The 22,967-nt window shown below is 50.0% G+C and overlaps 2 protein-coding genes across 3 annotated transcripts in view; both read left to right on the top strand.

Annotated features, from left to right (window-relative positions):
• Nucleotides 1–10,471: 10,471 nt before the first annotated feature.
• amh (anti-Mullerian hormone) lies at nt 10,472–15,095 on the top strand (the record flags this gene model as incomplete). The annotated part of the gene is made up of 6 exons (XM_084456600.1): nt 10,472–10,562; nt 10,842–11,078; nt 11,239–11,417; nt 11,939–12,039; nt 13,064–13,485; nt 14,659–15,095. The coding sequence occupies 6 exons, from the start codon at nt 10,472–10,474 to the stop codon at nt 15,093–15,095; spliced, it is 1,467 nt and encodes a 488-aa protein (XP_084312726.1).
• Nucleotides 15,096–16,020: 925 nt separating this feature from the next.
• taok2b (TAO kinase 2b) overlaps nt 16,021–22,967 on the top strand; it is a gene marked incomplete at its 3' end in the record, with an annotated part of 43,084 nt that continues 36,137 nt past the window's right edge. For both annotated transcript variants that reach the window (XM_084456363.1, XM_084456362.1), the window contains exons 1-2: nt 16,021–16,411; nt 19,241–19,381. In XM_084456363.1, the coding sequence (XP_084312489.1) occupies nt 19,250–19,381 (132 nt within the window). In that variant the 5' untranslated portion in view covers nt 16,021–16,411; nt 19,241–19,249. The remainder of the gene's footprint in view (nt 16,412–19,240; nt 19,382–22,967) is intronic.

Here is a 22,967-nt window from a genome sequence, read left to right as displayed (position 1 = left end):
TATGTTTTTAGAGTGGTGGCAGCTGTTGCTTTGAAAATATTCACACATTTTGTAAACTGCTGGCACTCCTACAGTTTTTAAAGCTCACACACTTATTATACATCAAAACTTTCACACAACTGTGCTGATTCGTACAATATAAGTATGTAAGCTGTGTGACTTATAGTTTTCACGGTACAGTATGCCAATTTGTTCGGCAACTGCGCTCCCCATTGAAACATATGGTGCCGTACTAACTTTTGAGCTGCTAATTTTGCATTTTTACCCTTTTTCTAACTTGTCGCCATGCCTACAGTGTTTAAGCTATACGGACATATTATACATAGAAATGTTCTGCAAGTTCTCAGGATTCCTATGGTGTCAATATATAAGCTGGAACTTATATAATTAAATATAAAATAGTTTTCACGATAGAGCTGTGTGAAGCGGACCATGTCTAGGATCAGAGTGTCAGTTGGGATTAGAGTGGTGGCAGCTGTTGCTTTTTTTAAAATTTGTGTGCATGTGCAGCCTCTCTTAAAGGTACAGGCATCCTTTTATAACTAATGTGGTAGCACAGAACTCAGCCAAAGTGGAATAGAGACACATAATCTTCACTGGTGGGGGCCGGTGGGTAGCCCAGAGAGGAGTACACCGTCCCTGACTGGCTATGACCAAAAGGGGCGGAGCCTCGCCAACACGCCACTATTCACGCCACAGAACCCACTTGTCAGCCCCTGAGTGGGCTAGAGACACACAGTCTGCAATGGTTGATGCATGGAAATTGCCCGGAGGTCACTGTACTGTCCCCGACTAGCTGTGACCCAAGGGGGCGGAGCCTAACCAGCACGCCACTATCCACGCCACAGGCCCCACAACTCAGTCCCTGAATGGGCTAGAGACACATGGTCTTCACCGGTTTGGGCGGGTAGGTGGCCCAGAGAGGGGTACACTGTCCCCGACCAGCGCTGACCTGAGGGGGCGGAGTCTCGCCACCATGCCACGGACCCCACAATTCAGACCCTGAGTGGGCTAGAGACGCATGGTCTTCGCCGGTGGGTGCATGGAGATTGCCTGGTCCATAGTAGTTCTAGCAGTAGCTGTTACATACAGCTGCAGCAGCTAGCCCACATCACATTTTCTCCAGGAAATGTACTTTCTAGTTTAATACGTTATTTGACTGCCTACAATGCATGGTCAGCCATCCAGTCACAAATGGCAGGGCAGCTGTAACGTTAGCATTTCTTCCGTGTCTGAGCCTAGTTAGGAAGTACTCAACAGCGCTCTGATTGGCTCAGAGCAGAGCTGAGCTGTTCAGTTACTTATCGCACACCTTCTCACTTTACACTCAACCTTTATGAGGCAAGGTTAGATGGGCTGTTTGTTTAACCAGGCAAGGTGAGGTGAGCTGTTTTGTAAAGCAAGGCCTTTTCCCCACACCTCTACTGAGCTGAGCCATGCCTGAGTGCTCCATGTGTGACTGATCTGTAGACGCTGTGGGAGGAAGGAGCCCCAGCATAGCCAGCAGACCTTCCTCCCCTCCAGTGTTGCCAACTCCTCTGTAAGGGAAGTAGCCGATGGCTCAGCCCAAAAGTAGCTAGAAGTAGCTAGATGACGCAGTCAACCAATTTGGATAATGGGCATTTCTGAAAGAGGCCGGATGAATAGAAAAGCAGCTCTTGCTCAGAGCGGTCACTGTGTCTGCTCACTCCGCCGGCTGCTGCAGCTGGCTGGACTGTGGAGCTGCTCTCTGTCGGACTAGCGGCCTGAGTGCTGTGTGAGTGGTGAGGAGGAGACGGCAGCCCTCGCTGTAGACCTACTCGGCTCTCGTGAGCTCGGATGTAACGTGAACCGCGGCACAAGATATGTTACATGCTTTTGTTTTGCAGAGCTCTGTCAACACGATAATTCCCCAAATGACCCGAAAAACTGGCTAGATATGTCGCTGGTCGCTTTTGCCTAATTAAGTTGCCAAGGGAGTCTGGAAAGTCGCCAGATAAAGCGACAAAGTAGCCAAGTTGGCAACACTGCTCCTCTCACACATGTCTCTGTCTGTCTCTTCCTCCCAGAGAGAGAAGCTGGCTGGTCCATGGCTCTGTTAGAGGACGCTCTGTTAGAGGGCGCTCTATTAGAGGGCGCTCTGTTAGACGACGCTCTGTTCGAGGACGCTCTATTAGAGGACAGGCTCTGTTAGTGGACGCTCTGTTAGAGGACGCTCTGTTAGAGGACGCTCTGTTAGTGGACGCTCTGTTAGAGGACGCTCTGTTAGAGGACAGGCTCTGTTAGAGGACAGGCTCTGTTAGAGGATGCTCTGTTAGAGGACGCTCTATTAGAGGACAGGCTCTGTTCGAGGACGCTCTATTAGAGGACAGGCTCTGTTAGTGGACGCTCTGTTCAAGGACGCTCTGTTAGAGGACGCTCTGTTCAAGGACGCTCTGTTAGAGGACGCTCTGTTCGAGGACGCTCTATTAGAGGACAGGCTCTGTTAGTGGACGCTCTGTTAGTGGACGCTCTGTTCAAGGACGCTCTGTTAGAGGACGCTCTGTTCGAGGACGCTCTATTAGAGGACAGGCTCTGTTAGAGGACGCTCTGTTAGGGGACAGGCTCTGTTAGAGGACGCTCTGTTAGAGGACGCTCTGTTCGAGGACGCTCTATTAGAGGACAGGCTCTGTTAGTGGACGCTCTGTTAGAGGACACTCTGTTAGAGGACGCTCTGTTAGAGGACGCTCTGTTCAAGGACGCTCTGTTAGAGGACGCTCTGTTCGAGGACGCTCTATTAGAGGACAGGCTCTGTTAGAGGACGCTCTGTTAGGGGACAGGCTCTGTTAGAGGACGCTCTGTTAGAGGACGCTCTGTTAGTGGACGCTCTGTTAGAGGACGCTCTGTTAGAGGACAGGCTCTGTTAGAGGACAGGCTCTGTTAGAGGACGCTCTGTTAGTGGACGCTCTGTTAGAGGACGCTCTGTTAGAGGACACTCTGTTAGAGGACGCTCTGTTAGAGGACGCTCTGTTAGAGGACACTCTGTTAGAGGACGCTCTGTTAGAGGACACTCTGTTAGAGGACGCTCTGTTAGAGGACAGGCTCTGTTAGAGGACAGGCTCTGTTAGAGGACGCTCTGTTAGAGGACGCTCTGTTAGAGGACAGGCTCTGTTCGAGGACGCTCTATTAGAGGACACTCTGTTAGAGGACACTCTGTTAGAGGACGCTCTGTTAGAGGACGCTCTGTTAGAGGACGCTCTGTTAGAGGACAGGCTCTGTTAGAGGACAGGCTCTGTTAGAGGACGCTCTGTTAGAGGACACTCTGTTAGAGGACACTCTGTTAGAGGACGCTCTGTTAGAGGACGCTCTGTTAGAGGACGCTCTGTTAGAGGACAGGCTCTGTTAGAGGACGCTCTGTTAGAGGACGCTCTGTTAGAGGACACTCTGTTAGAGGACGCTCTGTTAGAGGACGCTCTGTTAGAGGACACTCTGTTAGAGGACGCTCTGTTAGAGGACGCTCTATTAGAGGACGCTCTGTTAGAGGACACTCTGTTAGAGGACGCTCTGTTAGAGGACGCTCTGTTAGAGGACGCTCTGTTAGAGGACAGGCTCTGTTAGAGGACGCTCTGTTAGAGGACGCTCTGTTAGAGGACACTCTGTTAGAGGACGCTCTGTTAGAGGACGCTCTGTTAGAGGACACTCTGTTAGAGGACGCTCTGTTAGAGGACGCTCTATTAGAGGACGCTCTGTTAGAGGACACTCTGTTAGAGGACAGGCTCTGTTAGAGGACGCTCTGTTAGAGGACACTCTGTTAGAGGACACTCTGTTAGAGGACGCTCTGTTAGAGGACGCTCTGTTAGAGGACACTCTGTTAGAGGACGCTCTGTTAGAGGACGCTCTATTAGAGGACGCTCTGTTAGAGGACACTCTGTTAGAGGACAGGCTCTGTTAGAGGACGCTCTGTTAGAGGACACTCTGTTAGAGGACGCTCTGTTAGAGGACGCTCTGTTAGAGGACGCTCTGTTAGAGGACGCTCTGTTAGAGGACACTCTGTTAGAGGACGCTCTGTTAGAGGACGCTCTGTTAGAGGACGCTCTGTTAGAGGATGCTCCCCAACTGATGAAGGACAGCGCTCTGGCAGCACCGATCTGAATCTGTGTATGTTCTTCAGTAATGCCAGGGCAGGTGTGTATTGATCAGTAATGCCAGGGCAGGTGTGTATTGATCAGTAATGCCAGGGCAGGTGTGTATTGATCAGTAATGCCAGGGCAGGTGTGTATTGATCAGTAATGCCAGGGCAGGTGTGTATTGATCAGTAATGCCAGGGCAGGTGTGTATTGATCAGTAATGCCAGGGCAGGTGTGTATTGATCAGTAATGCCAGGGCAGGTGTGTATTGATCAGTAATGCCAGGGCAGGTGTGTATTGATCAGTAATGCCAGGGCAGGTGTGTATTGATCAGTAATGCCAGGGCAGGTGTGTATTGATCAGTAATGCCAGGGCAGGTGTGTATTGATCAGTAATGCCAGGGCAGGTGTGTATTGATCAGTAATGCCAGGGCAGGTGTGTATTGATCAGTAATGCCAGGGCAGGTGTGTATTGATCAGTAATGCCAGGGCAGGTGTGTATTGATCAGTAATGCCAGGGCAGGTGTGTATTGATCAGTAATGCCAGGGCAGGTGTGTATTGATCAGTAATGCCAGGGCAGGTGTGTATTGATCAGTAATGCCAGGGCAGGTGTGTATTGATCAGTAATGCCAGGGCAGGTGTGTATTGATCAGTAATGCCAGGGCAGGTGTGTATTGATCAGTAATGCCAGGGCAGGTGTGTATTGATCAGTAATGCCAGGGCAGGTGTGTATTGATCAGTAATGCCAGGGCAGGTGTGTATTGATCAGTAATGCCAGGGCAGGTGTGTATTGATCAGTAATGCCAGGGCAGGTGTGTATTGATCAGTAATGCCAGGGCAGGTGTGTATTGATCAGTAATGCCAGGGCAGGTGTGTATTGATCAGTAATGCCAGGGCAGGTGTGTATTGATCAGTAATGCCAGGGCAGGTGTGTATTGATCAGTAATGCCAGGGCAGGTGTGTATTGATCAGTAATGCCAGGGCAGGTGTGTATTGATCAGTAATGCCAGGGCAGGTGTGTATTGATCAGTAATGCCAGGGCAGGTGTGTATTGATCAGTAATGCCAGGGCAGGTGTGTATTGATCAGTAATGCCAGGGCAGGTGTGTATTGATCAGTAATGCCAGGGCAGGTGTGTATTGATCAGTAATGCCAGGGCAGGTGTGTATTGATCAGTAATGCCAGGGCAGGTGTGTATTGATCAGTAATGCCAGGGCAGGTGTGTATTGATCAGTAATGCCAGGGCAGGTGTGTATTGATCAGTAATGCCAGGGCAGGTGTGTATTGATCAGTAATGCCAGGGCAGGTGTGTATTGATCAGTAATGCCAGGGCAGGTGTGTATAGGGAGGGAAAGTGAAAACATGCGCCCCCTAGTGGATTTGTTCCTATCGGAGAGGAGTTTCAATGTAAACTCCCATACACCGGATTTTCTAATAATTACTACGAAGCCATTTCGGTGAAGTTATCAAAACAAAAACTTGTGAGTGTCTTTACAGTAATAACCTACTAACTGTGAGAATTTCAGTATTTCGCCTTCTTTCAAATTTTTTAAATTGCTCCATTCATTTCATAAATGGACTACAAAGCCGGGTGCACTTATGTACGTCACTCATGAGAAAAATGCTGTGCTTTGCGCCAGATTGCTCCCATCGGTATGAGACGAAAGGTTGCAAATTCTACTCATTTCCAAGAGATCCCAAAGAGCTGGAAAGATGGATACGAATAATAGGTTGAGTTGAATTGCATATGGACAGTGCTACATTGTGAAATGTCATAACCAAAGCCTCCTATTAAAGGACAATGCTCGTTTTTGACAACCTGGACCTTATTTACGACATATTATAAGACGTTCAACTCACCGAGATCACTTTGGTGTAGTTCGGAGGCATGTAGAAGAAATTTAAAATCCAGCGCGAGCCAGTATATTCATGTAATGGCGGTGGTCGGGGCACTTAGAATGCAGTTTCTAAAAATCTATTTTCTGCCGCGAAACGGTTTTCATCAATCTGTCTTGATGAATCGCTAGTTGTGCTTACATAGAGCATAGGCCTGTTGTGTTGTTTTTCACATGCCTCTGTAATATGATCTTTAGAAACGTCTTTAGACACGAAATAGCTTCCTCACTTGCTCCAGCACGCATGCGCACAGCGTGCTGGAGCAACGATTGCGCGCTGTGCGAATGTGTGCTGGAGCAAGTGAGGAAGCTATTTCGTTTCGAAAGACGTTTCTAAAGATCATGGCATGTGAAAACCACAACAGGCATGCTCTATGTAAGCACAACTAGCGATTCATCAAGACAGATTGATGAAAACAAACGTTTCGCGGCAGAAAATAGATTTTTAGAAACTGCATTCTAAGTGCCCCGACAATTAAAATGCCTGCGCACTGGAATATGCTTAATTCATAAGCATACTTTCTCCACAATACTTTCTGTGAATAGTACATTCCGTTCACATCCACAGTAGATAGGCTTTTCTTGCCCCCGACCATATATGGACTTGTGTGTTTTGAGAGATCACTCACAGTTCCATGTAAAGTTGGGGGAAATGAACGTTTTCAGAACACAACACCTTATTGTAGTCAGACAGTCACCTGATGCTGTGGAAGTGAAAAGCAAAGGTGACACATTTACATTGAGTCTAACACGGACTCAGTGTTTACCTAACGTCAACATTCCCACAACAGTATGAGGCAGATGAACACCCAGGCGGACTTAAATGCCCAAAATATCTTACACTATTACGTGAATGTTTTACACCCATTAGACATGGCAAAACAATTCCTAGAGGAAGATTAGTGAATCCTTCCAGGAGTGAACCTTGGTCGTTATCTCTTGGCAGCCACAGCCAGCGAGCACAGGAGGCCTGGAGACCTTGATCGTCTGCAAAACAAGAGTGCAGCTGTGGGAGTTCTGAACACAGAACCACACTCACCTAACCCCAACCATGGTATTCACCTCAACCAGCACGGTCTCAAATATAACCACAACCCTCACATTAACCCTAAAGCTCATATTCACCTCAACCAGCACGGTCTCAAATATAACCACAATCCTCATATCAACCCTAAAGCTCATATTCACCTCAACCAGCACGGTCTCAAATATAACCACAACCCTCATATCAACCCTAAAGCTCATATTCACCTCAACCAACACGGTATTAAATATAACCACAACCCTCATATCAACCCTAAAGCTCATATTCACCTCAACCAGCACGGTCTCAAATATAACCACAACCCTCATATTAACCCTAAAGCTCATATTCACCTCAACCACCACGGTATTAAATATAACCACAACCCTCATATCAACCCTAAAGCTCATATTCACCTCAACCAGCACGGTCTCAAATATAACCACAACCCTCATATCAACCCTAAAGCTCATATTCACCTCAACCACCACGGTATTAAATATAACCACAACCCTCATATCAACCCTAAAGCTCATATTCACCTCAACCACCACGGTATTAAATATAACCACAACCCTCATATCAACCCTAAAGCTCATATTCACCTCAACCAACACAGTATTAAATATAACCACAACCCTCACATTAACCCTAAAGCTCATATTCACCTCAACCAGCACGGTCTCAAATATAACCACAATCCTCATATCAACCCTAAAGCTCATATTCACCTCAACCAGCACGGTCTCAAATATAACCACAACCCTCATATCAACCCTAAAGCTCATATTCACCTCAACCACCACGGTATTAAATATAACCACAACCCTCATATCAACCCTAAAGCTCATATTCACCTCAACCAACACGGTATTAAATATAACCACAACCCTCATATCAACCCTAAAGCTCATATTCACCTCAACCAACACGGTATTAAATATAACCACAACCTCATATCAACCCTAAAGCTCATATTCACCTCAACCAACACGGTATTAAATATAACCACAACCCTCATATCAACCGTAAAGATCATATTCACCTCAACCAACACGGTATTAAATATAACCACAACCCTCATATCAACCCTAAAGCTCATATTCACCTCAACCAACACGGTATTAAATATAACCACAACCCTCATATCAACCCTAAAGCTCATATTCACCTCAACCAACACGGTATTAAATATAACCACAACCCTCACATTAACCCTAAAGCTCATATTCACCTCAACCAACACGGTATTAAATATAACCACAACCTCTATATCAACCCTAAAGCTCATATTCACCTCAACCAGCACGGTCTCAAATATAACCACAACCCTCATATCAACCCTAAAGCTCATATTCACCTCAACCAGCACGGTCTCAAATATAACCACAACCCTCATATCAACCCTAAAGCTCCAACCATTTCCCTAGAACCATTTCCCCCTCTAACCAGCGGCGCCACCTGGCAAACAGACCCCGCCCTGCAGCAGGGGGGTGGAGCCACAGCACTGACCAATAGCCCAGCAGGTCAGTATATCAGGAGTGGTCTCAGGCTCCCGGCTCTTGCAATCCAGCCCACTCCAGGGGCCCGACACACTTGGTCACACCTGGTCACACCTGAGGACCCAGTCCTGGGAGACCCACACACCTGGTCACACCTGAGGACCCAGTCCTGGGAGACCCACACACCTGGTCACACCTGAGGACCCAGTCCTGGGAGACCCACACACCTGGTCACACCTGAGGATCATGACGAGGTCAACCAGGTGTGTTGGCGCTAGGCCGGATTGCACAGAGGGCGTGCACACACAAACACACACACACACACCTGCCTGCTACTTCACCGAATGTTGGGAGTGAAACGACCATCGCTTGGCTATGATGCTGCCTGCCGCCCAAGCCCGTCTCCCTGAGATTGGACTTCAGAACAGTAGCAGTTGTATTGTGCTGGTGCTGAAGACGGTCTGTGGAAGACCTTTATGAGAGCGAAGACACGTGTGATATCAGTCCTCTGGCGTCCTCCCTTCTTTGTTGGAGGTGCAGGAGCCCCCAGTCTGTATTCACTCCCAACACCGCCACACAGTGGGCGGTCTGTCCGTCCGTCCGTCCATCTCATCACCCCATTGTTTGTCCTTCCCCTCCTCTTATCTTCCTCCCTGCGGCGTCCGTTGGTTCCCAGACGCAGACACCAGCTGACGGCACGCGGAGGAAACACGGATCCCCGCCTCTCCAAGGACACAAGCGCTCTGTTGACAGCCCACTCCCACCGGAGGGGGGGGGGGCTCGGACAGAATGAGCCTCCACAACTGACACGCCTCCAGACCACGCTCAGAAACAGAGCTGAGCTGACCACGACGGACATTAACAGAACAGGCAGGTAGACCTAGAAAGACACACAGGTAGACAGACAGACCAGATTAGACTCAGAGAGGCAGACAGACAGACAGACAGACAGGCAGGCAGGCAGATAGGCAGACAGAGAGACAGACAGGCAGACCAGATTAGACTCAGAGAGGCAGACAGACAGACAGACAGACAGACAGACAGACAGACAGACAGACAGACCTACCAGATTAGACTCAGAGAGGCAGACAGACAGACAGACAGACAGACAGACAGACAGACAGACAGGCAGACAGACAGACAGACAGACAGACAGACAGACAGACCAATTAGACTCAGACAGACAGACAGACAGACAGACAGACAGACAGACACACAGACAGACAGACAGACAGACAGACAGACAGACAGACGTGGAGAGTGAGACAGACCAGGTCAGAGATGTGGCTGTGCAGTGTTCTCTGCTGGCTCCTTCTCCAGGGCTCTCTCCCCCAGCAGCAGGGCCCAGGGAGGGACAGCTTTCTGGGGGCATGGAGTCAGGAGACGCCCCCCTCAGACCACCCAGGACCAGGTCAGTCTCAACACATACACACACACACACACACACACACACACGCATGCACGCACACACACACATACACACATGCACGCACACACACACGCATACACACATGCATGCACACACACGCACACACACACACGCACACACACACACACACACACTGCACTGCAAAGTAGAACTGGTTGTGTCAGTAGGAACCAGTATGACTTATATCATGTGTATAATTTCCTCACTGGCTTATTTGCTTTTACTGTGTCATTTCTAGTAGGAAATATTGGATCTCAGCCAGTTTTAATCATGAATCTGTGTAGAATTGGTGCAGAAAACATGTTGAGATGGAGATGATGTCTAGCTCAACCTCCTTTTCAGTAAATGGACACATTTGAGACAAGTGTCTATAGGAAGACTCAGATTGCAGCAACTCCTTCACTTGTAATATCCAACGCATCACTAAACTACATGTTAAACCACATAAACTACATGTTTAACCACATAAACTACATGTTAAACCACATAAACTACATGTTAAACCACATAAACTACATTTTAAACCACATAAACTACATGTTCAACCACGCGGCCGTTTGTTCTGAAGACGCCCAGATGGAGCGGAGAGTTCCCAACGCCGTGGTGGACCCAGCAGACGCTGGAGAGAGTCTGGGGGGGAGAGGAGAGGCTGCCATCCCTCCCTCCTTCCCTCCCTCCATCCTTCCCTCCACCCCTCCCTCCATCCCTCTCTCCATCCCTCCTTCCATCCCTCCCTCCATCCCTCCCTCCATCCCTCCCTCCTTCCTTCCCTCCACCCCTCCCTCCATCCCTCCCTCCATCCCTCCTTCCATCCCTCCCTCCATCCCTCCCTCCACCCCTCCCTCCATCCCTCTCTCCATCCCTCCCTCCACTCCTCCCTCCATCTCTCCGGGCCTCCTCGGTGGAGACTCTCCCTGCTGGGTTGGGGTCCGGGGCCCCGGGGGGCCGGTCCTGGACGACCTGCTGTCAGCGCTCCAGGAGGGGCGGGGTCGGGAGGCCGAGCCGGGGAGGGAGAGCCTGGCTCGGTTCGGGGTCTGCGCCGGCGCTGGGCAGGGGGCCGGGGGTCGGGGGGCCGTGCTGTCGGCGCTAGCAGAGGCTGCGGAGGGAACGAGGACCAGGCTGCGCGTCCTGCACCCAACCACAGGTACGGCACCCCCGCGTGACCAGCATGGCGTCCGCACGGCTCCGGGGAGCGCCGCTCTGCACAGCACGATACCTAAGGGATGGGGTGTGCTTAGCGGACGCACTGCGTGAGTACGATGTGTCAGGATGTTGCTTTCATTTCTCCTGTGTTTCGCTCTCAGAGATGCTGGAGGAAGAGGAGGAGGAGGGAGGAGGAGGAAGGCTGGTGTTAACCCTTCACCTCCCACCGTCTCCCCTCCTGAAGCTGAACCCCGTGGTCGTCCTAGCCTCCCACGGGCCGGTCAGCGCGGGCGGCCTTGAGGTCACGTTCAGCGGCCCCTCCCTCCAGCCCCCTGCGCAGGTGAGGCCCCCCCGCCTGGTCACACGCAGCCTCCACTTCTCATTTGATTTGATTGATTTATTTGCATTTTTGTATAACAGAGAACAACAATAACAACAGAAAGTAAAAATATCGTGCAGGTGAACATCTAGAAAATATCAAAGGGCTTATAAAACCGATCTCACCTCTGAATCATTGGTACATAATCATTAGTACAATAAATGACTGAAAATTAACTTCTCACACACATTTGTCGGCCTCTCTGTGATCGTCGAGCCTGCATGGATACTGTTGCTGTTGGGTTTTAAGCGTCGTGCTCTCATAGCAAACCTGCGTCTTTGCCGTTTTATACTTTTACACCTGTATACAGTTTGAATCTCAAAAAGCCTGGAAGGTTTCTGGCCTCATACTGTCTCCTCCAATCAGCTCTGAGAAGGAAGCAAGGACAGAGGACACAAGGAGAGAAACAAGGGAGGGCTTTTGAGATTGACTCTATGGTTCTGTTCCCTAACTCCTAACCCCTGACCCCTGACCCCCCCTAGGTAGTGTGTGTGTCAGAGGAGACCCAGTACCTGGTCCTGACCGCGCGGCCCACAGAGACCACCAGGCACCACAGATGGCACATTTCTGTAGAGGTGAAAAGGTCAGATACCGGTAAGGACAACAAGACTGTTCTCCTTTCATCAGCTTCTGTAAAAAAAAAAAAAGAATAAAAAAAGAGCAGTTCCATCTCTGCAGGGAAAAAGTTGTCTGAGCTACGTGCCACCCTGATTGGTGGAGGAGCAGGAAGTGTGACCCCCCTGTTGCTTTTCTCATTGGACGGAGGGAGCACTGTAAGGTGAGGTGGTGTGAGTCTCCTGTTCCTGAGTGTTTCCAACAGGGCTGGCTCTAGGGGGGTAGAGGGCTGGCTCTAGGGGGGCAGGGCTGGCTCTAGGGGGGCAGGGCTGGCTCTAGGGGGGCAGGGCTGGCTCTAGGGGGGTAGAGGGCTGGCTCTAGGGGGGCAGGGCTGGCTCTAGGGGGGTAGAGGGCTGGCTCTAGGGGGGTGCAGGGCTGGCTCTAGGGGGGTGCAGGGCTGGCTCTAGGGGGGTGCAGGGCTGGCTCTAGGGGGGTAGAGGGCTGGCTCTAGGGGGGTAGAGGGCTGGCTCTAGGGGGGTAGAGGGCTGGCTCTAGGGGGGTAGAGGGCTGGCTCTACCACTCTCTTAAGACTGAAGTGCCAGTGATCTGAGCTCTGTAACCAGGATCCTCAGAGGGACCGCTAAGCACAGGGGTGCAGCTAGACATGATGGGCCCTATGAAAGAGGATAATATTGGCCCCCCAAGCCTAGACCTTATCATAATGAAAATAATAATACATATTCAGTAAATAGTAATTAATAGTAAAATAATCTATAGCTTTGTAAGCCTGTGAGCCCCTCCCTCAGTGATGTTATGTTTGTAAGCATGTGAGCCCCTCCCTCAGTGATGTTATGTTTGTAAGCATGTGAGCCCCTCCCTCAGTGATGTTATGTTTGTGAGCATGTGAGCCCCTCCCTCAGTGATGTTATGTTTGTGAGCATGTGAGCCCCTCCCTCAGTGATGTTATGTTTGTGAGCATGTGAGCCCCTCCCTCAGTGATGTTATGTTTGTGAGCATGTGAGCCCCTCCCTCAGTGATGTTATGTTCCTCAGAGGTCCTCAGACCGAGCCCCCTCCTTCTGCGGTCTTCACCTACCTCTGTGAGCTCCAGAGTTTCCTGTCGGACGTCCTGCCCCCGACGCCACCCCTGCTGTCCGCCCTGCCCGTCCGGCTGGATTCCCTCCACTCCCCGCACCCCCTCTCCCTGGGCGTGTCCTCCAGCCAGGCCCTCCTGGTGGGGCTGATCAACTCCTCAGGGCCCACCCTGTTCTCCTTCCCCAGGCGGGGGGCTGCGCTCCGGGGGCACGACGGGGAGCTGGCCCTGCCGCCCAGCCTGCTGGAGGTCCTGAGGACCAGGCTAGAGGAGGCGCTGGGGCAGGCCAGCGGGGAGGAGATGGGCCGCCCAGCCATGGAGAGGTTGAGGAGGCTCCAGGCACTCAGCGCCCTCCCCAGGCAGGCGGAGGAACTACCGGCAGGTCAGTCACTGCTGAAACTTTTGATGTGCTTTGTTTTAAAGGACCATACCGGTCTAAATATGATTTAATCTCCTTTTATTTTATATTATTTTCATTTGAATCCATTGAACTCCTGCGTTATATTCTCTAATCCACCTAAGGTAGATTCTCTACCCAGCATTCCTAGCAACGGCATGTAAACAGGAAGAAGACAGACCGTTGGCGTAGGCTGCGCAAAGGGGGTTAAAAACGAAAATAATAAACTACTTAAAATGATTTGAAACTAAACGGGGCGAGTTTGTTAGCACAACAAGGGTAAAGTTTAAAACAGGTTTTGAAGACATCATTATATTAATTTAACCAGTTTAAAAGAAGTTTGAGCTCAAAGAGCTCATTTTTCGAAAATCACGTTCAACTTTTGAAATGTAAGTAAAACGCAAAAATGCAAATATCTTTTAACTTGAGCTTTACTTCGGAAAATGGATTGCGGTAATGTGATAACTACGTTGGGTGACTAGTTTAAGGAGATCAAATCATATTGAGACCGGTATGGTCCTTTAAGCAATAAACACAGACACTCAAAAACACAATAATCACATGGGATTGAGAATGAATCTCAATCATAATATATATGAAGTCATAACACTGAAGATCATCATATTAAGTCATAAATAACACTGAGATCGTCTTTGTATTTCCTCATGTGTCCTCACCCCTCCCACTGCCTAGTCCTTGTTGAATATGTTAAACAGTCAGAATATGTTAAAGAGCATTTGGGATAATGTTAAAGTCACTAAATATGCTTAACAGTCACTGGATATGTTCAAGATGTCATCATGTATTTCCTCATGTGTCTGCCCCCCCCCCCCCCCCCCCCCCCCCCCCCCCCGCACCCCCTCACAGCTCACCAGCTCAGTGGCCTTGTGGTTAGAGTGTCCGCCCTGAGACTGGGAGGTTGTGAGTTCAATCCCTGGCCAAGTCATACCAAAGACTATAAAAATGGTACCCATTGCCTCCCTGCTTGGCACTCAGCATCAAGGGTTGGAATTGGGGGGTTACATCAACAAATGATTCCCGAGCGCGGCACCGCTGCTGCTCACCGCTCCCCCAGGGGATGGGTCAAATGCGGAGAACAAATTTCACACACTCAGGTGTGTGACGATCATTGGGACTTTAACCTTTAACCCCCCTCAGGCGCAGGGGCCCGGTGGGGGCGGGCCCAGTACCGAGCCGTGCTGCTGCTCAAGGCCCTGCAGACCGTCCTCCGGGCCTGGGAGGTGGAGAGAAGCCAGCGGGCAGCCAGGGCGGAGCAGACGGGCGCCCTGGGGAGGAGGAGCCTCTGCCGGCTGTACAGCCTGAGCGTGTCCCTGAAGAGGTTCACCCTGGATCCCCCCTACGCCACCATCAACAACTGCGAAGGCACCTGCGGCTTCCCGCTGACCAACGGCACTGACCTGACCAACCACGTGATCCTGCTGAACGCCCACGCGGGGAGCGGGCAGGCGCTGGGGCGCGCGCCGTGCTGCGTGCCCGTGGCTTACGAGGGGCTGCACGTGGTGGAGATGGAGGACCGAGGGACCAAAGTGTCCTTTTTGTCCAACATGGTGGCCAAGGAGTGCGGCTGTCGCTGAGGCCCAGGAGCGGAGCAGCAGGGCTGGGTCTGATGGGGGTGTGGGGGGTCGGCAGAGCCCGGCCACGTGTGTGTGTGCCTGTGTGTGTGTGTGTGTGTGTGTGTGTGTGTGTGTGTCAGTGTGATGGTTGTTATGTTATTGTCTTGTTGGATTGTTACTGATATACTTTAATACTGCATGTTGTAAGTCACCGAGTATGTTTTGAGTCACTTTTTGTTTTTAATGTAAATACATTACTGTCCAAGTCTAAGTACATCATATACAGTATGGTATGATTTATAAATGATTCTTACTGACTGACTTATACCACTTTCCCACTGATTAACATGTATGTTTACTCAATCTGTTTGACAAGACTTCATACTGGTCTATATTGGTCACTGTATGGCACTCTACACTGTTCAGTAAATGCAATCAACTATAGCCTACATTATTTTTGTCACGTGAAAAGACATGGATTGACAGAAGATTTCAAAAACAGAGAGACTCGACTTTCCTTTTGCTCTAAAAAATAAAATATGCTAGCTATACAGTGCATTAAAAAAAAAGAAAAAAAAGAAATCTGTGTCACAATCACTGGTTTACTGACATACCGTACTGTACGTGTATATAACCCTGTTATCAAGACTTGGGTTATAAGCCACCCCGCCGGCAGAGGGCGTGATCCCATCGTTCCTGGTGTGAAACTGCCTCGCAGAACAAGCCGTCTCCTGCTTCCGGTTTCCGTGCGGCTCCCGCCCATGCTCCCGCCCCGTTCCGCCATCATGAAGTGAACAAAAAAACGGACGGGAGGCAGGAAAAAAAATGGATGAACCAATTCAGTGATTTAAATCCACGATTAATATCAACGTAATGACAGTGTATGGCAGCGAAGAGAGCGGGTGTATGGAAGTATTGGACTCGGAAACAAACTGATGAACTGTTTCGCTGCCTATCTAGTGCTGGCGCGGATTGGTTTTTGAGTAGATCGACTTGCTAACGTTAGCTAACAGAACTGCACAGCCTCAGTTAGCCAGGCTAGGTAGCTAACAGAACTGCACAGCCTCAGTTAGCCAGGCTAGGTAGCTAACAGAACGGCACAGCCTCAGTTAGCCAGGCTAGTGAGCTATCATAGCTGGCTAGCGGGGTAATATCCCAACATAGCCAGCTGGCCAGTCGATGCTAACAGGAGAGCAGCAACATGGGAAGGACTATCAATGAAACCAGCGTGATGCGGTCGTGTTGAAGATACCTCGCTAACAGAGCAGAGCCCAGTGTGTTTCCTCCTAGGCCGGCTAGCTAGCTCAGGCTAGCTACAGTGGATCCCACCAGCCACGGTAAGGCAGCTCATAAATCATTCAGCTGGCTCACGGTAGCTCGCTTGCAGCAAGCTGTCAAACACACTGTCGCTTTGTGATCTCCAGCCTGCTCGCTCTCCATAGCCAACTAGCTAACGTTAGCTGGCACTAGATCACGTTAACTATCCATTGTCATCATTATACTAAAGACATGGCTTCATCATTTGCACTGAACTGTCACCAACAAACATGCTAGCTAGCTCGGTTTTGTATTAAGGCACAAAACGCGTAGTTCCTTTTTTCCGCTAGCGTTTCCTTGGCAGCCGATTCCATTTACTTGAGCTTGCTCACGTTAGACTACCTAACGTTACGTGACCTAGCTGGTGCTGGTGGGTTACCTAGCTGGTGCTGGTGGGTTACCCAGCACTACCACGGCCGGCTGGTTAGCCTAGCTCACGTTAGACGGCTGATTAACCAGCAGCTACAGCAAAGCTGCACCACGTCAGGTGACCCTCAGCTAACAGCTAACCATCCTACCAGACATGATCTATGAGCTAACAGCTAACCATCCTACCAGACATGATCTATGAGCTAACAGCTAACCATCCTACCAGACATGATCTATGAGCTAACAGCTAACCATCCTACCAGACATGATCTATGAGCTAACAGCTAACCATCCTACCAGACATGATCTATGAGCTAACAGCTAACCATCCTACCAGACATGATCTATGAGCTAACAGCTAACCATCCTACCAGACATGATCTATGAGCTAGCGAGCTAACGCTAGCGAGTTACCAAGTAAACAGCGTCTGCTAACACCATTCGGATATTTACATAACTTGTAGGCTAATAGCTAGTAGCTAGTTATGTCTAGCTTTGCACGTCAACGGGCCTCCCGTTAGTCTAGTGTTTGTTAAGCGGCTGTTCAGCCAAATGCAAATCATCTGAGATGTAACGGTCATGGAATCGGCTGCCAAGGAAACGCTAGCGGAAAACATGTAGCTAGGAACTACATTTCTACAAAACCGAGCTAGCTAGCATGTTTGTTGGTGACGGTTCAGTGCAAATGATGAAGCCATGTCTTTAGTGTAATGATGACAATGGATAGTTAACGTGATCTAGTGCCAGCTAACGTTAGCTAGTAGCAGTAGTAGAATTAGCTTCAAACATTTGAAGCTCTGTCGTGTCTGGATCTGTGCGGTTTTGTGACTGGGTTGTTGTACTGGGGCTCCTGGTGACTGGGTTGTACTGGGGCTCCTGGTGACTGGGTTGTTGTACTGGGGCTCCTGGTGACTGGGTGGTTGTACTGGGGCTCCTGGTGACTGGGTTGTTGTACTGGGGCTCCTGGTGACTGGGTTGTTGTACTGGGGCTCCTGGTGACTGGGTTGTTGTACTGGGGCTGCTGGTGACTGGGTTGTTGTACTGGGGCTCCTGGTGACTGGGTTGTTGTACTGGGGCTCCTGGTGACTGGGTGGTTGTACTGGGGCTCCTGGTGACTGGGTTGTTGTTCTGGGGCTGGGAGCTTTATGGGTTGCTTCTCTGTCACATTCAGTAGGTAACTGATTACTTCCGCTTTGACAGGCCAACACTGATTGCAAAACATGTTTTCCACGTTGAAAATGCTTTATTGTATTGTTGTAACGTTTTGAAAGACATTTGTCCGAGTAAAAGATGCATGGCAGGCCTGTGTCTTAAATGTGTTTTCGGAGATTTGGGAGTGAATTGTGTTTTTGTATGATTACATTCATTGTTTTTTAGTTTAGAGGCTCTTTATATCTGACCACAAATTCCAGCGGGTGCAATCGCTTTTTAAACTATCCTCATCTCACACCCTACTTTTACTGAGCTATGGCAGTAATCATGTTCTTAAAACGTAATGTTTCTTGTTTACAAGGACGTAAGCAGAGCCTTAACTTTATATATTGGTACCATTACATCAGAGCATGCGTCTATGTGTCTCTTGCAGTGCAGTCCCAAGACACAGGCTTTTCGCTTTTACTAGAACCTCAAAAGCGTTCTCCTGGTGCAGCTCCCCAGACCAGGGTGTGTGTGGGGCTGCTGGTCTGTGACCTCGGAGAGAGCGGACTGTAGCCAGGGGTCCAGCCAGCAGCACCTCTCATATTGATGGGCTGCACAGAAAACGGTCTCTTCTCTCTGGGAAGTGGGAAGTAGTCCCCCCTCTAGGAGAGGAACACTAGCCCCCCTCTAGGAGAGGAACACTAGCCCCCCTCTAGGAGAGGAGCACTACCCCCCCTCTAGGAGAGGAACACTACCCCCCCTCTAGGAGAGGAACACTAGCCCCCCTCTAGGAGAGGAACACTAGCCCCCCCTCTAGGAGAGGAGCACTAGCCCCCCCTCTAGGAGAGGAACACTAGCCCCCCTCTAGGAGAGGAGCACTACCCCCCCTCTAGGAGAGGAACACTAGCCCCCCTCTAGGAGAGGAACACTAGCCCCCCTCTAGGAGAGGAGCACTAGCCCCCCTCTAGGAGAGGAACACTACCCCCCCTCTAGGAGAGGAGCACTAGCCCCCCCTCTATGAGAGGAGCACTAGCCCCCCCTCTAGGAGAGGAACACTAGCCCCCCTCTAGGAGAGGAGCACGTCTGTCCTGCCTGGCTCGGCCTGCGGTGGGTTTGGGCCTTGATCTGCGCCCTCATGATTGCTGCCTTCTAGTCCTGCTGCAGAGCAGAGGTGTGTGTTTGTGTGTGCAGGGCAGCAGCAGGCTATTTCAGGGTTTTCAAGCTATGATTATTTCCTGCTTGTCTTTTCAATTGTAGTCGTGACGTGTGTGTGTGTAGGACTATTTTGTATGTAAGCACATTTGAAGTAGAAGTATCTCATACTGTGTGTGTGTGTGTGTCAGGCGCTGGCCATGCCGTCCAGCGTGCGGGCCGGGAGCCTGAAGGACCCTGAGGTGGCCGAGCTCTTCTACAGGGAGGACCCCGAGAAGCTCTTCACCGACCTGAGGGAGATCGGCCATGGCAGCTTCGGAGCCGTCTACTTCGTGAGTCACGGGGCTTTTCCCTCACACTGGACTGCATGTGGGGGTGTCCATGACCCCCGTATGTGCAGTGTTTACCCTAGGATTTTTTTCTGGGGGGGTGGTAGGCCGCCCGAAACTCCTAGTGTTGTCGCGGGGCGGGCAGTGGCGTCATAGATGCAGTAAGGCGCTTGTTAGCTTAGATATAGGTTTGTTTGTATCGGTGCATTTCTCTACACTGAACTGAAATGAGACGAGTGCACGTTAGTTTAATAGATATTAATAATATTTATTTATACAACACAAAAACATTACTAGAAAAAAAATACATTTCCTGCAGAAAATGCATGTGAATGCTGAACAGAGAAATCGCAAAAGCACTGCTGAAAATGCGAACTAACTTGAATGTATAGTTAGTCCATAACACATGGCCTAGCTAATGTTAGCCTGCATAATTACTAACATCAGAAGACATACTCTAAACTGTGGTTTCATTACTTATGTAGCTAGCTATAGCAACGGAACATATTTTCATTTCATCATCTCTCACTCCCAGTCCAAAAATGTCTGCTAGCCGCGATGCAAATTTTCACTATGCTAAACTCCATTGACTTATGCTAAAAATGTTAGCGACCTAAAAGTCAGCTATTTTGGACTTTTTGGGTGTTTCGGAAGGGGCGGGAGGTCCTGTTGGGGTGGGGGGGCTGCCACTCCAAGGCAATGGAAGGGGAAACACTGATGTGCAATCATCCTTCAACACAGGATGCAAAACAAAGCAAGCCATATGCAGCATGTGGACGGGGGCTTTGGCCTGGCCTAGTTCTCTTTCACCAGGGCACACAAGGATGAGACACTTTGAACTGTTATGATGCTGCCATTATGTAGCCTAGACACCCGACAGAAGGTCGGGGGAGGGGTGAGTGTGTGTTTGTGTGCGTGCGTGCGTGAGTGTGTGTATGCGTGAGTGAGTGTGTGTATGCGTGAGTGTGTGTGTATGCGTGAGTGTGTGTGTATGCGTGAGTGTGTGTGTATGCGTGAGTGTGTGTGTGTATGCGTGTGTGAGTGTATGCGTGTGTGTGTATGTGTGTGTGTGTATGTGTGTGTGCGCTGAGGGAGGGTTAAAGGAACAGCATAGTTAATGGACCAGCCTGAGGGAGGGGGGATGAATGAAGAGAGGTAGTGGTGAATGAAAGAGTGAGGGAGACAGGAGGAGTGAACCAGGTGGATCAGAGAGAGAGAGAGAGGTGAATGAAAGAGTGAGGGAGACAGGAGGAGTGAACCAGGTGGATCAGAGAGAGAGAGAGAGGTGAATGAAAGAGTGAGGGAGACAGGAGGAGTGAACCAGGTGGATCAGAGAGAGAGGTAGTGGTGAATGAAAGAGTGAGGGAGACAGGAGGAGTGAACCAGGTGGATCAGAGAGAGAGAGGTGAATGAAAGAGTGAGGGAGACGGGAGGAGTGAACCAGGTGGATCAGAGAGAGAGAGAGAGGATGGAAGAGTGAGGGAGACAGGAGGAGTGAACCAGGTGGATCAGAGAGAGAGAGAGAGGTGAATGAAAGAGTGAGGGAGACAGGAGGAGTGAACCAGGTGGATCAGAGAGAGAGAGAGAGGTGAATGAAAGAGTGAGGGAGACAGGAGGAGTGAACCAGGTGGATCAGAGAGAGAGAGAGAGGATGGAAGAGTGAGGGAGACAGGAGGAGTGAACCAGGTGGATCAGAGAGAGAGAGAGAGGTGAATGAAAGAGTGAGGGAGACAGGAGGAGTGAACCAGGTGGATCAGAGAGAGAGAGAGAGGATGGAAGAGTGAGGGAGACAGGAGGAGTGAACCAGGTGGATCAGAGAGAGAGAGAGAGGTGAATGAAAGAGTGAGGGAGACAGGAGGAGTGAACCAGGTGGATCAGAGAGAGAGAGAGAGGTGAATGAAAGAGTGAGGGAGACAGGAGGAGTGAACCAGGTGGATCAGAGAGAGAGAGAGAGGTGAATGAAAGAGTGAGGGAGACAGGAGGAGTGAACCAGGTGGATCAGAGAGAGAGAGAGAGAGGATGGAAGGGAGAGTGGAGGTGAGGGTAGACAGATTTCCTAAAGGGGTGGGGTAACGGGCTCAGTCAAGAGCTGGAGATAAATAGGTTGTTAAATGAAGGGGGGATGAGGACAGGGAGAGGAGGAGAGATTAGATGGGGTTTGTTACAGGAAGGGATGAGGACAGGGAGAGAGGAGGAGAGAGACTAGACAGGGTTTGTTACAGGAAGGGATGAGGACAGAGAGAGGAGGAGAGAGACTAGACAGGGTTTGTTACAGGAAGGGATGAGGACAGGGAGAGAGGAGGAGAGAGACTAGACAGGGTTTGTTACAGGAAGGGATGAGGACAGGGAGAGAGGAGGAGAGAGACTAGACAGGGTTTGTTACAGGAAGGGATGAGGACAGAGAGAGAGGAGGAGAGAGACTAGACGGGGTTTGTTACAGGAAGGGATGAGGACAGAGAGAGAGGAGGAGAGAGACTAGACAGGGTTTGTTACAGGAAGGGATGAGGACAGGGAGAGAGGAGGAGAGAGACTAGACAGGGTTTGTTACAGGAAGGGATGAGGACAGAGAGAGAGGAGGAGAGAGACTAGACGGGGTTTGTTACAGGAAGGGATGAGGACAGAGAGAGAGGAGGAGAGAGACTAGACAGGGTTTGTTACAGGAAGGGATGAGGACAGGGAGAGAGGAGGAGAGAGACTAGACAGGGTTTGTTACAGGAAGGGATGAGGACAGAGAGAGGAGGAGAGTGACTAGACGGGGTTTGTTACAGGAAGGGATGAGGACGGGGAGAGGAGGAGAGTGACTAGACAGGGTTTGTTACAGGAAGGGATGAGGACAGGGAGAGGAGGAGAGAGACTAGACAGGGTTTGTTACAGGAAGGGATGAGGACAGGGAGAGAGGAGGAGAGTGACTAGACGGGGTTTGTTACAGGAAGGGATGAGGACGGGGAGAGGAGGAGAGTGACTAGACAGGGTTTGTTACAGGAAGGGATGAGGACAGGGAGAGGAGGAGAGAGACTAGACAGGGTTTGTTACAGGAAGGGATGAGGACAGGGAGAGAGGAGGAGAGAGACTAGACGGGGTTTGTTACAGGAAGGGATGAGGACAGGGAGAGAGGAGGAGAGAGACTAGACGGGGTTTGTTACAGGAAGGGATGAGGACAGGGAGAGGAGGAGAGAGGGGAGGTTGGGTCTGGACTGTTTAGTTTATTAAGGATCCCCATTAGTTATTACCACAGTAACAGCTGCTCTTCCTGGGGTCCACACAAAGAATACAGAAACATTCAAACAGCACAGTATGTAGAATCTGCAATGTGTGTATAGTGCAGGTTTTGAATGTGTGTAGGTCTGTGTTGAATGTGTGTAGTGTGTAGGTCTGTGTTGAATGTGTGTGTAGTGCAGGTCTGTTTTTAATGTGTGTAGGTCTGTGTTGATTGTGTGTAGAGTCTGTGTTGAATGTGTGTAGAGTGTTTGTGTTGAATGTGTGTAGAGTGTTTGTGTTGAATGTGTGTGTAGAGTGTCTGTGTTGAATGTGTGTAGTGTCTGTGTTGAATGTGTGTAGAGTGTTTGTGTTGAATGTGTGTAGAGTGTTT

Source organism: Borostomias antarcticus (assembly GCF_949987555.1).
Source record: "Borostomias antarcticus genome assembly, chromosome: 22".
NCBI classification, from domain to species: domain Eukaryota; kingdom Metazoa; phylum Chordata; class Actinopteri; order Stomiiformes; family Stomiidae; genus Borostomias; species Borostomias antarcticus.
Note: the sequence above shows the minus strand (reverse complement) of the source record. Positions and strands in the feature narration are given on the sequence as shown.